General features: G+C 37.7%; 1 protein-coding gene across 9 annotated transcripts in view; it reads left to right on the top strand.

Moving 5' to 3' along the window:
• Positions 1–15322, top strand: part of ANO6 (anoctamin 6) — a 209952-nt gene that overhangs the window by 168187 nt on the left and 26443 nt on the right. For all 9 annotated transcript variants that reach the window (XM_002807084.7, XM_009003603.5, XM_054238149.2 and 6 more), the window contains 5 exons: positions 3385–3527; positions 5590–5667; positions 10579–10801; positions 11817–11986; positions 12190–12287. In XM_002807084.7, the coding sequence (XP_002807130.2) occupies positions 3385–3527; positions 5590–5667; positions 10579–10801; positions 11817–11986; positions 12190–12287 (712 nt within the window). The remainder of the gene's footprint in view (positions 1–3384; positions 3528–5589; positions 5668–10578; positions 10802–11816; positions 11987–12189; positions 12288–15322) is intronic.

The raw sequence follows: 15322 nt of genomic DNA, 5'->3' as shown, positions 1-15322 counted from the left end.
TTGCTGTCTTATATGGGCGCACTTCATGTTGCCGCAAAACAATTACAATAGTAACATCAAAGATCACTTATCACAGACCACTATAATAGATACAGTAATGATGAAAAATTTGAAATGTGAGAATTACTAAAATGTGGCACAGACACACAGTGGGTATATGTTGTTGGAAAAATGCATTGATAAAGGCTCAACATGGGGTTGCCACAAACCTTCAATTTATAAAAAGACAAAAACAAAAACACTATCTGTAAAGCACGATAAATCATGATACATCTGTACAGGAGGTACTGAAGGCCCAAGTAGACTAGCATAGCTGGGAGTAAGGAGAGTGGATGGTTGTGTAGAGGTGAGCAGTCGAAGTCAGCTGGGACCTCTGAATGGGATTCCCTAGGTGGTGGGGATCCTCCAGCTTCTGGCGGTTTCCTTCAGTTTGAATGGTTTCAATGCATTCATTCATTAAGTGCCTGCTATGTGCTAGTGCTTCTGCTATGAACAAAACCAAATCCCTGCACATGCCCACTGATATTTCAGTGGGCATGATAGACAGTAGACCTAGAAGCAGATATAGGTAAGGATGCATAAGTGCTATGTATTAATATTTTGAAGGGCAGAAGAAGGGTCGACATAGGGAATAAAGTGGGTACTTTCTGAAAGAATGCACATGACCACTGTAATGATTTCATAGTTACAGAGTGGGAGACAGAGCTAAGGGAGCTTCAGGGGTCGGGGCATATGCAATACTGGCAGTAGGATTCTTGGTAGATTAAAAAGTAGGGTCTTCTGTTGATGGAGGTGTCTTCTGTTATCAAGGAGATCTGGAGCCTTGCGGGGGCGGGGGGCTTTAGTAAAGGGATGGTGCATATTATGCTGCTTCATATGCAGCCTAAGGAGGGTTGGCTCATGGGTGACTCATTCCTCCCAATAGGGTCTCTTTGGGGAGTATCTGCCACCTGAGGCCAGCATGACTCAGCTGGGCAGCAAGACCAGCCAGTCACAGCTCAGTCCACAAAAGGACCTAGTGCCCTTTAGATTTCCATCCCATTGACAAAGAAGCCAATACTCACTTCATTTCCCCATGGGCGGAGACAGGAGCACAAATATCTGGTCATTTCTCAGTGGCCATCACCTGCTGTACACAACATTCAACAATTTGATCCTGATTCCAATATTAAAGTTATTTCTACTCTTACTGTTCCTGGAAAAGTAGTAGTCAAAACAAACATTACTAGGAAGTAAGTTCCTTTAAACATGTTCAGTTGTCTTTGCCATTGGGGAATGTTGGATTTATGCTCCTTACAGGTGCATCTCTCTGGCTGCCTGCTGCAGGGTTTGCAGTATCTGCAGGATTTCATTCTGGCTCTCTTTCATTCACTCTCTACTCCAGTGAGTCTCCACCCTCACTGTTTATTAAACCTTAAAAACAACAAAAAACAAACTATGCTCAGGCCCCATTTCAGACCAAAAAATCATAATTTCCAGGGTGGCACCTGGGTTCAGTATTTTGTAAAAGCTCCCTGGTCCTTCTTACATGCAGCTAGGATGTGAACTACTACCCTACACCACACTTAGTGATTTTAAGTGGCAACCGGGGCAATATTCTCTTATTGCCCCGGTTGCCACTTAAAACAATGAAAATCTAGCTCAGCCCAGATCTTCCTCCTATGTTGTAGACTTGTACCTGTCTACTGGACATTTCTTCCTGATCGTAACCAAACCAGTTGTCTCCTCTCGCACACTTGACCTTCTTAACACACTTTCTATTTCCAAGGAATGCCACTAGAATTTAGGATATTGCCTGAGCCAGAAACCCGGCTAGCATCCTTCTGTCATCTCTGCATCCATCTGTCTGCCTGCTCAGTATCACCCGAGGATCCTACCACATCATGTACATGCCAGTAGGTCTCCCTGGCCCTAGTCTCACTCTTGACTACCTTCAAAGTCTCCTCCAGCTGTTCGTGAAACTCTCTAAACTCCTTTCAAAGCATACAAAACCCTTTGTGATGTGCTCCTGCAGAGCTCTTACCTGGCTGCCCCACCTCATCCCACCTTTTATTTGCTACCAGATTATCTGCAGTTTGGGGGAAGTATCTGGCTCTCTGGCCTCATTGCCTCTGCATTTGCAGCTCCCTAGAGGCAGGTGGCCTTAGTGTTCCACCCACCACCACCTTCACTTGATTAGCTCTGAGGCATCTCAGGACTCATCACGGTGGTCCCCTCCTCTGGGATGGCCTTCCCCAAAACACCCAGTTAGATGTTCTTACTCCGTGTGCCCAAAGCAACCTGTGCTTACCTTTATCATAGCCCTCTTAATAACCGACTCTACCTGTCACTTCAAAGATAGTATAATTCCCATATATCTAGGAGCTCCTTGAAACAGGGACTGTGTCTTGTTTTCTCTTTATTCCCAGCTAATATAGACACTCAAAGAATATTTGTAGATAAAACAGTGGTGATTACAGAATTTCTTTATAGGAAGGACTTAGGGTTAGCTGTCTGATTAGAAGGACATAGGGGATTTACCCCGAAACTGCAGTTTTCAATTAACATTTAATTATTTATTTAGTATTTGAAGTTAAAAATTCTGACAAATGATTCCTAAAAAATTATTTTAGTCATACTTTACATAAGATTGAGGAAAAATACCAGTTTTCCATATGAATGAATATTAATTTATTTGGGACATCCTAAAGTGTTCCTCTTCCCCTTTAGGCCCTTAGGAAGAAAGGCAGGGTACAAGGAGAAGGATGTGGCAAAAAGCAGATGAAGGATGGAACATGAGCTGCTTTGGAACTATGATCATTATTTGTGTTTAGTTGGCCATAAAGTGCTGGGACATGTGCTTCAGTGTCAGACATACTCACATGTCTTCTGACCATCACATTATTGCCTTTCTCTGAATCTATAGTCTATATCATAATGTTGTAAATTACCAACATTTTCTTCAAAATCATGTTTTTCCCTTTTTTATAATTTAGATTTGATTTGCCACATACAGTAGTATTATGGATGATATTATTTGGCTCTGTGTCCCCACCCAAATCTCATGTTGAATTATAATCCGCATGTGTCAGGGAGGGGCCTAGTGGGAGGTGATTGGATCATGGGATTTCCCCCTTGCTCACTCTGACCTGTCACCACATAAGACGTGCCTTGCTTCCCCTTCAGCTTCCACCATGACTGGTGAGTACCTTTCCTGAGGCCTCCCAGCCATGCAGACTGTTAGTCAATTAAACATCTTTCCTTTATAAATTACCCACTCCAGGTAGTTCTTTATAGCAATGTGAAAACAGGCTAATACAATGGATAATTAATATTATTCAGTACAGATTTCTGAAACATCAGTCATCATCGAAGATCCACACATCTGTTCTTTCTCTTCATTAGTTACCTTGTTTTTGGAGTTTTGGAAGCGACGCCAAGCAGAACTTGAGTATGAATGGGACACTGTTGAGTTACAGCAGGAAGAACAAGCCCGGCCAGAATATGAAGCACGATGTACTCACATAGTGATAAATGAGATTACTCAGGTGAGGAGGGTCGTATTTAGATGCAGTTTAGTCTACTTAATGCCATGGTTCTCCTCCTTGGCTGCACATTAGAATCACTTGGGGGAGCTTAAAAATTATTGATGCCTTAGTTCCATCACTACATAGTCTGGTACTTAGTAACCTGTAGGTGTTCAGAGCACAGATTTTTTTAAAGCTCCTTTGGTGATTCTAATGTGCAGCCAAGGTAAAGAAGCACTGCTTAGAATAGTAGACACAGGAGATAAATGGGGTCCCTTCTTTCATAAAAACAGTAAAAATTCGAAAAGATAATTTTTACTGTGACAGATGTATAAGGAAAGAGGCATTAGATTTTATAGTTGATTCTCAATTTTTCACATATACTTTAATTATTCTGGCCCCTTATTCATTCTAGACCTGCAGTAAGCCTCAGGCACTGCTCCACCTTCTGGTTGGGATGTGGAGAAAGGCTTTTATCCTAAAGTTGGAGAAAGGAAGAAGGGAAATATTTTTTGAAGTCCAACTACATTCAGGTACTGTGCTAGGTATTTTATGCGATTGGAAAGGTAGATTTGTTGCTGCTACCACTGCTCCAAAAATAAAATTATATTCTCTCTGTATAAATAGTCCAAAGCCCCTGAAAGATGATTTTTAAGTCATCTGCATTCTTGCTTCTATCAACACAGAAAACTTTGAGCTTGATTGTACTTGGAGTCATCAACCTAAGAACAGTAGGTTCTGAATACGAGTAGCTCTTGGAAAGAAAATGCTTTTACCAAGAATGTCTGAAAATGTTCCCAACTATAGGTTTTATAAATTGAATCACAGATTTACAAAATGTTGGCACTAAAAGGAACTAGAGGGAACAGTTCAACCTCTTCCTTGTACAGGTGGGAGAAAATGAGGTTCACTTACCAGTAGAAAGTGACATTTGTCTTTCACAATGTAACAAGCTTCAAATAATCCCCATTATTAATAGTTCCTGCTGTTTACTAGGGAGGACAGGGTCAAAGCATATGTTGTTGAAAGACTGTATATTCAGAAATGAAAGCTGAAACTTAAACAAAATTACATGTTTATAAAGTTGTTTGAGCACTAAATAAATCTTATAATATCAGCAACATGGGCAGAATACTGAAGAAAAGACAATTTGGTTATTTAAACCTGCCAATTTTATAGTTAAAGTTGCCAGCTTATAAGTTAAATTTCCTTTGAAATGTTCCTTGTTAAAGCATTGCAAGTGAAGCTTCCTTTTTCTTTACGGTTTTTCGCCTTTCACTTTTGATGCCCACATCCCCTCCCTTTGATAAGTCTCTGATGCCAAAGTTCCTGTCTGAACACAGCAACTTACTAATTGGGTGATCTTGAACAAATTAGTTAACTTCTCTGCGCCTTAGTTTCCTCATCTATAAAACAGGAATAATAGAGTTGTTTCCTCATGATTGCAGCTAAGGATTGAGTTAATGTATAAAAGCTATGTAGAATAGTGCCAGGCACAGAGTTAAATACTATGTGAGTATTTGTAGCTATTATTAGGCTGCTCTTATAATCCAGGAAAATCATGTAGAGTGTTGATTTCTACTCCTAAGAACTTAAATATATTCTTATAAACTATAAAATGGAAATCCTCTAAAAATGTATCATCATTCAAAGTTAATATATAAAGCTCAACCAAGAAATTCATAGTGGAGACCTGGTATTTGCAGACATCTGTGAAACTTTTTGCCCTGCCTGGGCTCTGTGCTATTATCACAGCAATTTCTAAAACCTAAGACAAGCTCAGGAGTATAGCTTTACAGCTTGGCACCATCAGACACTCAGATTCCTGAGTTTGGGTCATGACCGATAAACAGCTTATTCATGCTTGCTTTTTCCAAAAACGTATTAAAATGAACACTGCATATGTTTTGTGATGTGTGACTTTGAAGTTGTTAACAAAAAAGTGCAATTATGAGTCATGAGACTATGCTTGCAAACTAACTTTTTTTACATTAAGTCTAAGATTTATTGGCCAGGCAGGAGAAAAATAATTTTATTACAGTAATCCCTTGATTGACTGAACTTTTTTTGTTTTTGTAATTAGGAAGAAGAACGCATTCCCTTTACTGCCTGGGGAAAATGTCTACGGATAACCCTCTGTGCAAGTGCTGTCTTTTTCTGGGTAATTCTATCACAAAAATGTTTTTAATGATTAAAACTGTTTTTATTATGTAACAAATTTTTTAATATCTAATTTTAAATGTTGAGAAAGCTAAACGCTGAGCTTGGAAACTATATGGTCTCAGAGAGAGAGAGAGACAGACAGACAGGCAGATGTTTCCAGAGAACTATTTTAGCCACCACATGGAGCCCAAGGTTCAAAATACCTTACCTGTTCACAGTGGCTCTTCTAGTTCTTTTCACCTCGTCTGTTTAAATCAGTGAGTCAGGATTTTCCAGTTCCTGAAGACCAAATGGAAGGCATTAAGAATTCTAAAATTTTCCAACAGCAACAATCAAAATAAAATATCAGCCAGGCATGGTGGCTCATGTCTGTAATCCCAGCACTTGGGGAGGCTTGAGATGGGCCCATATCCTAAGGTCAGGAGTCAAGATCAGCCTGGCCAACATGGTGAAACCCCATCACTACTAAAAATACAAAAATTAGCCAGGTGTTGTGGCACACGCCTGTTGTCCCAGCTATTCAGGAGGCTGAGGCATGAGAATCACTTGAACCCAGGAGATGGAGGTTATAGTGAACAGAGACTGTGCCACTGCACTTGACTGGGCAACAGAGCAAGACTCCATGTCAACAACAACAACAACAAAAAAAAAAGTCTAGTAATACCCTTAACAAAAAGATAATGGGAACTATCAAAGAAAACATAAAAACTATTGAAAGATGTAAAGGAATCCTTAAATGAATGATTCTAGATAGAAATACATTTGTTCTAAAATATCAGTACTTGTTAAGTTAGTTTTGGGTTTGGGTTTATTGATGGAATCATATTAGCAATGTAATAATTTAGTGAGAGTTTTATTGGCTCTAGAACAGCCAGATTCTAGAATAGCATATGAATCCCAGAAATAGCCCTATATCAATAAAAATGTAATATGTCAGAAGAGAGGCATTATAAATCCATCAGACAAGTGGAGATTATTCATTAAATAGTAATGGAATACCTGTTAGCTATTTGAGGAAAACATAAAGGTTAAAATCTTACTTTAAACGACATACTATATATAATAGATTTCAAAAGTATGTAAGTGTGTACAAAATACCAGAAGATATATTTGTTAACAATAGGACAAACAAGAGGTCAATACCTTTAAGGGAAGGATAAAATATGTAAAGTGGTTTTAAATATGCGTTCAGTGCATACATTACAAAAAATTAAAGGCCAGGCACCGTGGCTCATACCTGTACAGCACTTTGAGAGTTCGAGATCAGCCTGGCCAACATGGCAAAACCCAGTCCTTACTAAAAATGAGCTGGTTGTCCACCTGTGATCTCAGCTACTTGGGAGGCTGAGGCAGGAGAATTGCTTGAGTCCAGGAGGCGGGGTTGCAGTGAGCCGAGATCATACTACTGCACTCCAGCCTGGGTGACAAAGCGAGACTCCGTCTCAAAAAAAACAAAAATTAAAAACTACTAATAAATATTGATGAATATATGATCTCTAGATGTAAAAAGATTTTCTCAACTTACTAACAATAGAACAAGTTTCAGAGGAAAACATTTAAATATTTCCATACATCAAAAGTATCCTAAGTGTAAACAAAATACCAGAAGATGTGTTTGTTAACAATAGGGCAAACAAGAGGTCAATACCTTTAAACATAGAGTCCAGATAAGCTAGAAGATCATACCAAAGATCTCAATGGCCAAAGAGGCAACATAAATATGTATTTACAAAAGAAAGAATATAATGACCAATAAGCATTACAAAATGCCAAATCTCAATAGTGATTAAATCCATTCACATTTAAAATGAGATATGATTTTTCACCTCTTGGATGAGAGGACTCAGTGTTTGTGAGGGTGAAGTACAGCAGTCAGCTACTCTGATACGAGACTATCTTAACTCTGCACTGCTCCAACTTCTAGAAGGCAGCTGGGCAATTGTGTATCAAGTCTCAAAAAATATTCATATGCTTTAATCCACTGATTTAGCTCTTAGGACTTTCAATCAGGAAATAGTTGAAAATGGTAAATAAATGTCAGTAAGACTTACATACTTATCACAACATATATGTACACACACACACACACATCTCAACCAAACTATTCCACTTCTCACTCTTCAAACAGTGGAACATTGTGCAGCCATGAGAAAGTATGGTCATGAAAATGTTTTAAGTCATATAAATATGCTTATAGTTTATGATAGGTTTAAGGGAGGGATAAAATATGTAAAGTGGTTTTAAATATGCATACAATGCATACATAATCCTGAAGGAATTCTGCCTACATGTAGATAGTAGATAATTTTTTTCCTATTTAATGCTATTTTTGTTAAGAGTCTTTCAGTTATGGTTGACATAAAATCGGTCTTCAGTTGGCTTAAACAACAGCAAAAGAGGGGAAGGTGGGATTTATTCTTTTCACCTATTTTTTCTCTGACACTGAAAATTCCAGGCCTGAGGTATGGCTTCAGTCAAAGCTAGATACTGCAGACCAGATATTATCAAGGGCTGTGTTTTGTTCCCTTCATCCTGTGTCAGGTGGCCTCCTGGGCATGGGGGGTCTAGACACTTCCTCATGGTAGCAGAATGGCTGCAGCATTCCAGATGTCACATCTTCCAACCAAAGAGAGGTCTTTTTTTTTAGCAGCTTTCTCTGTTGACAGGGGAAGCTTCTCTTTCCCATGGGCACTAACAGATGTCTCCTCACATTCTCCGTGGCTGTTATTTAGTTACGTGTCAATCCCTGGATCAGTTGCTGAGGCCAGTGGGATGTTACCTGTTTATCTCAAACCAATCATGTACCTCTGGAGCACATTAGGGCAATCCCACCCAAACTCCAGGGCTAAAAACAGGAGGAGTTATTTCCCCTGAGGCAAAATCTGGGATCTCTTCTAGGATGGGCAACAGACCCAGGCTAGCAAAAAAAAATCAATGTAACTACAAGGTACTTTAAAATTGTCCATGGTGACCATATTCTAAAGTTACGATCAGAAAAGTATTAAGGTTAGAATCAGAAATAAGTTATAAACTTGAAGAAAAAGAATAAAAAGCTTCCTGTCCCTATGAAGAAATAACTAAAGTATGGGAAGAACCCCAAAGAAATATGGGAACTTAACAAGTTGGAAAAAGCTCTGGAATGAATTAGAATTTATTTTGTAAACCATGTGGGAGTCAGTGCCGTGGAGAGACAAGTGTGTCTTCAGAATCTTAAGAGACCGAAGTTCTTTTACTTACTACTTATCTAATCTTGGGCAAATTGCTTAATGTCTTTGAGCCTCTATTTTCGCATCAGCAAAAGAGGGATAATGTTATACCACCTTCCTCACAAGCCTGTTATGAGAGTAAACAAATATACATGGGCTAAGGTGAACAGAAAGCATTTAAAGAATGCTATCTTTATCATTGCTTAATACAAATTATTGAGATAATTTTTTAAATACATAATATTTAATCAGCCTATATGTATTGTGCTAAGAGAGGATGACTTGATTCATCTTTTGTAATTTTTCTCAGCCTTAAATAATTTTTACATTTAGACACACACAAATCTTACTCATCACAAATGCTGAGACTTAACTGTGAAGGAAAGGAAATAATGAGAAAGATACAGGGGAAATGCTTAAAGAGCAAGAAAAACACCTTTTTAACACTTTACTTTGGTTGCTAATTATAGCTAATACTTATGTAGTGCTTTTCATGTACTTGAGCTTAATATTCTGTTTTTACCTAAAGTAACTCATTGAATCCTCAACAATTCCATAAGTGTTAGGTGCCATAGTATTCCTAACATATAGGAGAGGATATTGAAGCCTCAGTAGAGCTAGTATTCAAATAGAAGAGTCTAGTCCCAAGACCATCCTGTGATCACTCCCTTTACTGCTCTCCACAGGTGACAACTGGCCTCTGTTACTATCAAGATATGGTTTGCTTTAACCTCAATTTCCCTTCTCTGAAACATTTCTGTCATCACAAGCAGTCGCACACCTTGAATGCATGGTCCTGGAGAAAGTAGATTTAGGGAAAACAGTTTAAAGATGCTTCTCCAATAGTGTCTAGTACTGTATATCAAGTAAGGAAAATTCATGGGCCTTTAATTTGTATCATTCAGTGGTGAGAAATCTGTTTACTGAGAAAATGAAAATCTCTCTTACTGGGGATTATGCAGTCAAAAATGCAGTGGACTACTGGCATCAATCTTGTGGAAATGCAGATACAAATGACTGCCAGTTTAAGGTTATAAGAACTGAGTGTGAAAAGTGTGTGAAGCTTTTATCAGCAGAGACCTGCTGCCAGTACCAACAGTTAGCTCAGGGCACGTCTGTGCCAGCTTCACTAGCTGTGCTCAGACTCTCCCCTGCTACGGTGATTAAAACAAAACACTTGAATTGGTGATAGCTTCTCTGTTGCAAGGAAATGTATCTCCTTAATGGAGTATGACTGAGCAAAAAACATTAACTCATAACTTAAATAATTTAGTAATTGTAGAAGTGATGGTTTCTTTAGTCCTATACTCAGGAATTTTTTCCTTATACTAGAGTATGCTACTAATTTTTTCATTTTTATGCTGTCTGAAGATACTCTTTTTAATAGACTTTTTTAAGAGTGATTTTAGGTTTACAAAAAAAATGCATAGAAATTAGTTTCCAATTCCCTCTCACCACCCCCTGCACCCATTTTCTCCTCTTGTTAACATCTTACATATGTGGATATGCCTTCTTTTCACATCCATCATTCCTTTTTCTTTTTAAAAAATTTTTAACATCCCAGAATTTCTACTTCCCTGGTATCACTTATGTGAGATTTACATCACTTTATACGCCCCCCTTGTTAAGTATGGGGTCAGTTTTTAACAGTGCAAATGCAGTTATTGGTGCATCTCATGCTACTGTGTTTATTGTGCTTTCAGATCCTATTGATCATCGCTTCAGTTATTGGGATCATTGTCTATAGGCTCTCAGTGTTTATTGTATTTTCTACACAACTTAAGAACCTTAATGGAACAGACCCAATCCAGAAGTACCTGACTCCACAGACAGCCACATCCATCACGGCCTCCATCATCAGCTTTATCATTATCATGATTCTGAACACCATATATGAAAGAGTGGCAATTATGATTACTAACTTTGGTAAGGTCCTACTATAGCTTAAGTAACTTCTGACATATTTTTTAGAACCTGGCAAAAATAGAGACTGTTATCTTTTAGGCTTTTCAGTTCCAATAGGTTACAATTTTTAAATATACTTTCTCTAGCATGTATGGAATTAACTTACAGCTTTGCGTTAGTAAAAGGGACAAAGCAAAGACAATCATTATAATGTCCAAGCTCTGTGTAAACAGATCAGTGTTGAATAATATTTTCAATTACATTAGATCATGTACTCTATTGTTGAAAGTAAATAGTCTCTTTATTGCAAATAAGTGGAATAGGGTCATGGTTCCAGTGGCAAATAGGTTCCTCTGTTGCTGAGAGGAAAGCTATCACACTGCTACGTGTCTTCCCCCGTGCTGTTCATATTAATATAATTCTCATCAGCCCTGGATTTTGTAATGTGTATCTTCTCTCTGGCTTGTATCCCAGGCAGCTGCTTACTGGCCAAGTTAAGTGCTTCCCACACTGCATTGGTCTGAGTCATTCTCTGAATGGCCTACTCAGTAGTCATCTAAAATGATCAAACTGATTCAAATTCCACACTAGGAGGATGACCTATTTTGTCTTTCCCAAATGCCTCTACCAAGTTGCACCTTGTTTTGCTTGTTTTCTTCAACAGACTCACCTTATTGCAATTCAGGAAAACAAGAGACCATCACTTAGCAGGAAGCTCAAAAATAATTTTCTGTCAATTATACCTATAGCAGTTCTTGCTTATTTGATAACACTGTCTTGTAAATTTTAAGGAAAAGTTGATTTTTTGTGGGGGCGGGGAAACGTGGGCTGTTGTATTACTACTAAGGGAGAACTCTTACAACAATGTGCAAACTTGGAATTAACACAGTGGCTATATTAAGGAATTCAAAACAGCTTAAATGGAAACAGTGTGAATTGTATTTTTTTAACGTGTTAACTCATGTATCAGTATTTTTTATTAGTCTCAAAGCTGTTCAGAATTTTAAAATCTTGTATGTCTTTCTTTTAACTACAGAACTCCCAAGGACCCAGACTGATTATGAGAACAGCCTCACCATGAAGATGTTCTTATTCCAGTTTGTCAACTACTACTCTTCATGCTTCTACATAGCATTCTTTAAGGGCAAATTTGTAGGCTATCCAGGAGACCCAGTTTATTGGTTGGGAAAATACAGAAATGAAGAGGTGTGAATATAGAATTGTATTCTTTTGCCAATTTAAGCTGAATTTTCTCTCAGTTACCAAAATGATTAGTTTTTTATTGTAAATTCCTTAGAGTTATTTTTTTTATCCTAAACAGAACAAATACCAGAAAAGTAGAATTAATGCCTATATTTCAACTTAGACCCATTGAATATTTAAATGAGATTTTCTTTTTAACCTTCCAGTGTGACCCAGGTGGCTGTCTTCTTGAACTGACAACTCAGCTGACAATAATCATGGGAGGAAAAGCAATCTGGAATAACATACAAGAAGTATTATTGCCGTGAGTGTTAAGTCATGTAACCATGGGTAACAGGACAAGGGATAGAACAGCCCACCCACCCAAATCATTTGCCTTCATATCCACCCAGCTGCATGTTCACCTCTAAATGGATCAGAATCTATTATTATTAAAGGTCTCCAGACAACTTAAAACCTTCTTTACATTTAATGTAAATCCCCATCTGCTATAGTTTATATCTAGGCTATAGTTATTGTTTATAACTAGGCTATTGTTGGTGACTGACTAATCACAGCGTTTTGAGAGATAGCACTGGTTAGAGCTGTGAACTGTGTAATTCTACAATTTCTCACATCCTTCTTCTCTCTTCCCTATATATTATGCACTTAAAAGTCAGTATGAATTTTAGTCACTGTATTAAGTTTAATCTGCCAAATTATTCTTATGTGTATCTCCTTTTTGCTAATGAAGAGCTGTGGTTTAAAGAGGTTAAATGATTTACTTGATTTCACATTAGCGCTAAAAGGCTACTGTGGGATTCAAATCCAGGATCCCATGAGTCCCAACTTTTAAGAATAGAGGTTCTCTCAGTATCCTAAGGCACTGGGATACATAATGTTTTAAGAAATAACTGTCTAAAATAACCACAAAGGTTTCGACTTATTGTTGGTTTCCTAAAAATTGAGAACAAAATAGTTGTACTTCAGATGTTAACTAAGATTTCATTGCCTGTTAAAATTTTCACTTACGCCCCCTCCCCTATCAAAGAATAGTCTAACACCATCTGCAATTTCTGCAAATTTCAGAGAGCTTTTTGTTTTGGTTTTCTGTTGCTGCTAACAAATTACTGCAAGATTAATGATGTAAAACAACACAAATGTAATATTTTATGGTCCTGGGGGTCAGAAGTCTCAGTAGACTAAAATCAAGGTGTTGGTGAGCTGTGTTCCTTTCCAAGGGCTCTAGGGTGCATCTCTTTGCCTAGCTTAGCTTCTGGAGGCCACCAGCTATGTTCCCTGCTTTGTGACCTCTTCTCCATCTCAAAGCCAGCAAAGTTTCGTTTTTGTGACTGTCTTCTGTAGTCACTTCTCTTGCCTTCTGTTGTCTTCCCCCTGTTCTTTTTTCCTTGTCTCTCTCATCACCTCTCCCTTTCTTTTGTTCAGAAACAAAAAACTTCCACCTTTATAAAAAGTCTTTTATCCCACTATATAGCTGGGAATTTTTTAAAAAATTTATCACCCTTCTTTATAGGCTCCCGCCTCCTGCCATGTTGCCCTCTTCCCTCTATCACATACAGCTTCTCTCTCCTTTTTCCTCCCACTCCTGGCTTTTCTTTTTTCTCTTCCCTAGTCACAAAGTTTCTGTTTATTTTCTTTGTTGAGCAGTTGACTCACTCTGGGTTTCAATGCATCCTTCCAGATCTCTTCACCAGGTCTATTCTCCATCTTCAATGGAAACTTTCAAGGTCTTTCTCTAAACAAAGATCTCCCTCCTTCCTCTTCCTCCACCCAAAAAGGGATTCTGGCATTAGCTGTGAAATTCATTTTTTTAATCCTATTCTGCAGAAAATACCCTCACTTTCATTGAATTCATATTCAGATTTTTTCAGATAAGTAAAAGTAGGCCATGCATAAATAGTACTGTGTTTGTTTCTAAATGAAAACAAATATATAAAATAGAGGAAAGTCTTAATCCATTCTTAGATTAAAAAGTGTTTTCTGAAAAAGTTGGTTAATTATTTAATGCTTTGTTTCAGTAAGATTGGTTTTAGCAGCTGTTTCCTAAATTGTTATTGAGAAATTCTTATGAAATAAAATTTGTTCCCATGAAATATTTTAAAGTAAAGGACGAATTATACTATCTGTGGCTTATACTTTCACTTCAAGTAAGCTCATTGTTGAAAATTACAGTGATATAAACTTTGCCTTCAAATTTCTTCTCCTATGTTTTCTTGACTGAAAACTGGGAATTCGGAGTGTTAGCCAAATTAGAGCGTGACTGTTGTATAGGGTGCCAGTTTTGTTACCTTTTTTCATTAAATTCATAAATTAGGATTTCACAAAATCCTAATTTATCAAAGATATATCAGTTATCCTTGCTATCCAAAACTATACCCACCCCCAAAACTAGATAGGAAGAGAGAGAAAAGCTTTCTAAGTCAGCAGTTGTTTCACATCATGTAAGTATGTCAGGAGAAACATGGAGAAATGTATTTCACCACACATGTACCTTCCTCTCTCCTCCTTCCTTCCTTCCTTCCTGCCTTTGGGCTCAAACCCCTTGACTACTAGTATTCTTGGAACAAGGAAAGGAGCATATCTGGCTCAGGGATCCAGGTTTCTTTTAGGGTCTCCCCAGTACCTGGCATATGACAGGAACTTAGTAGGAAGCAGCTGAGTGAATGAATGAGTGCCTTGTATGCTTCAGATACATCAGTAAATTATACTGTTGTCAGTGGGACTCGGAGAGCAAGCTTTTAGAGCCCTTTGGCCTTCCCAGTTCCACTTACTATTTTGATATTTAAGGCATTCCTGGGGATTTTATTCTGTTCTTGATAAAAGGCTAGTACAATTCCTGTGTTAAATAACTCACTCTGGAGAAATTTTTATAATAACATGTCAGGGATAATAATGAGAATTAAGTATCCAAAATGCCTATAGCATCATTTTTTGGTATTTAGTAGATGGCTATATTTTTCCATTATATACGTTTATACATGTATATTATAACACAAATACTCTTCTTATATAAATAAGTGTACTTATTTGTATAATAAGAAAAAAAACTGTTTTAGGAGGAAATGTCCCTTATCGAGATAGGATTTGGAGAGAGGATAAGCTACAGGCAGAGTCCTAAATAGGTGTCTTCACTATTCACACTCAAAGTTTAGAAACAGTAAACCCACACATAAAGTAGATTCCGCTAGTCAAGTATGCTTGTATTTCAAAATTAGCAAGTGAGATTACTGTAGAATGTCCTAAACAGAAATGATGATGATCTCCAGTATGTGGATTAAATGTGATAATGGAGATGAAGAGAAAGTGAAATGTAAAGTGCTTCTCACCTTGTTTTGTACA

This window comes from Callithrix jacchus, chromosome 9 (genome assembly GCF_049354715.1).
Source record: "Callithrix jacchus isolate 240 chromosome 9, calJac240_pri, whole genome shotgun sequence".
Classification (NCBI taxonomy): Eukaryota; Metazoa; Chordata; class Mammalia; order Primates; family Cebidae; genus Callithrix; species Callithrix jacchus.
Note: the sequence above shows the minus strand (reverse complement) of the source record. Positions and strands in the feature narration are given on the sequence as shown.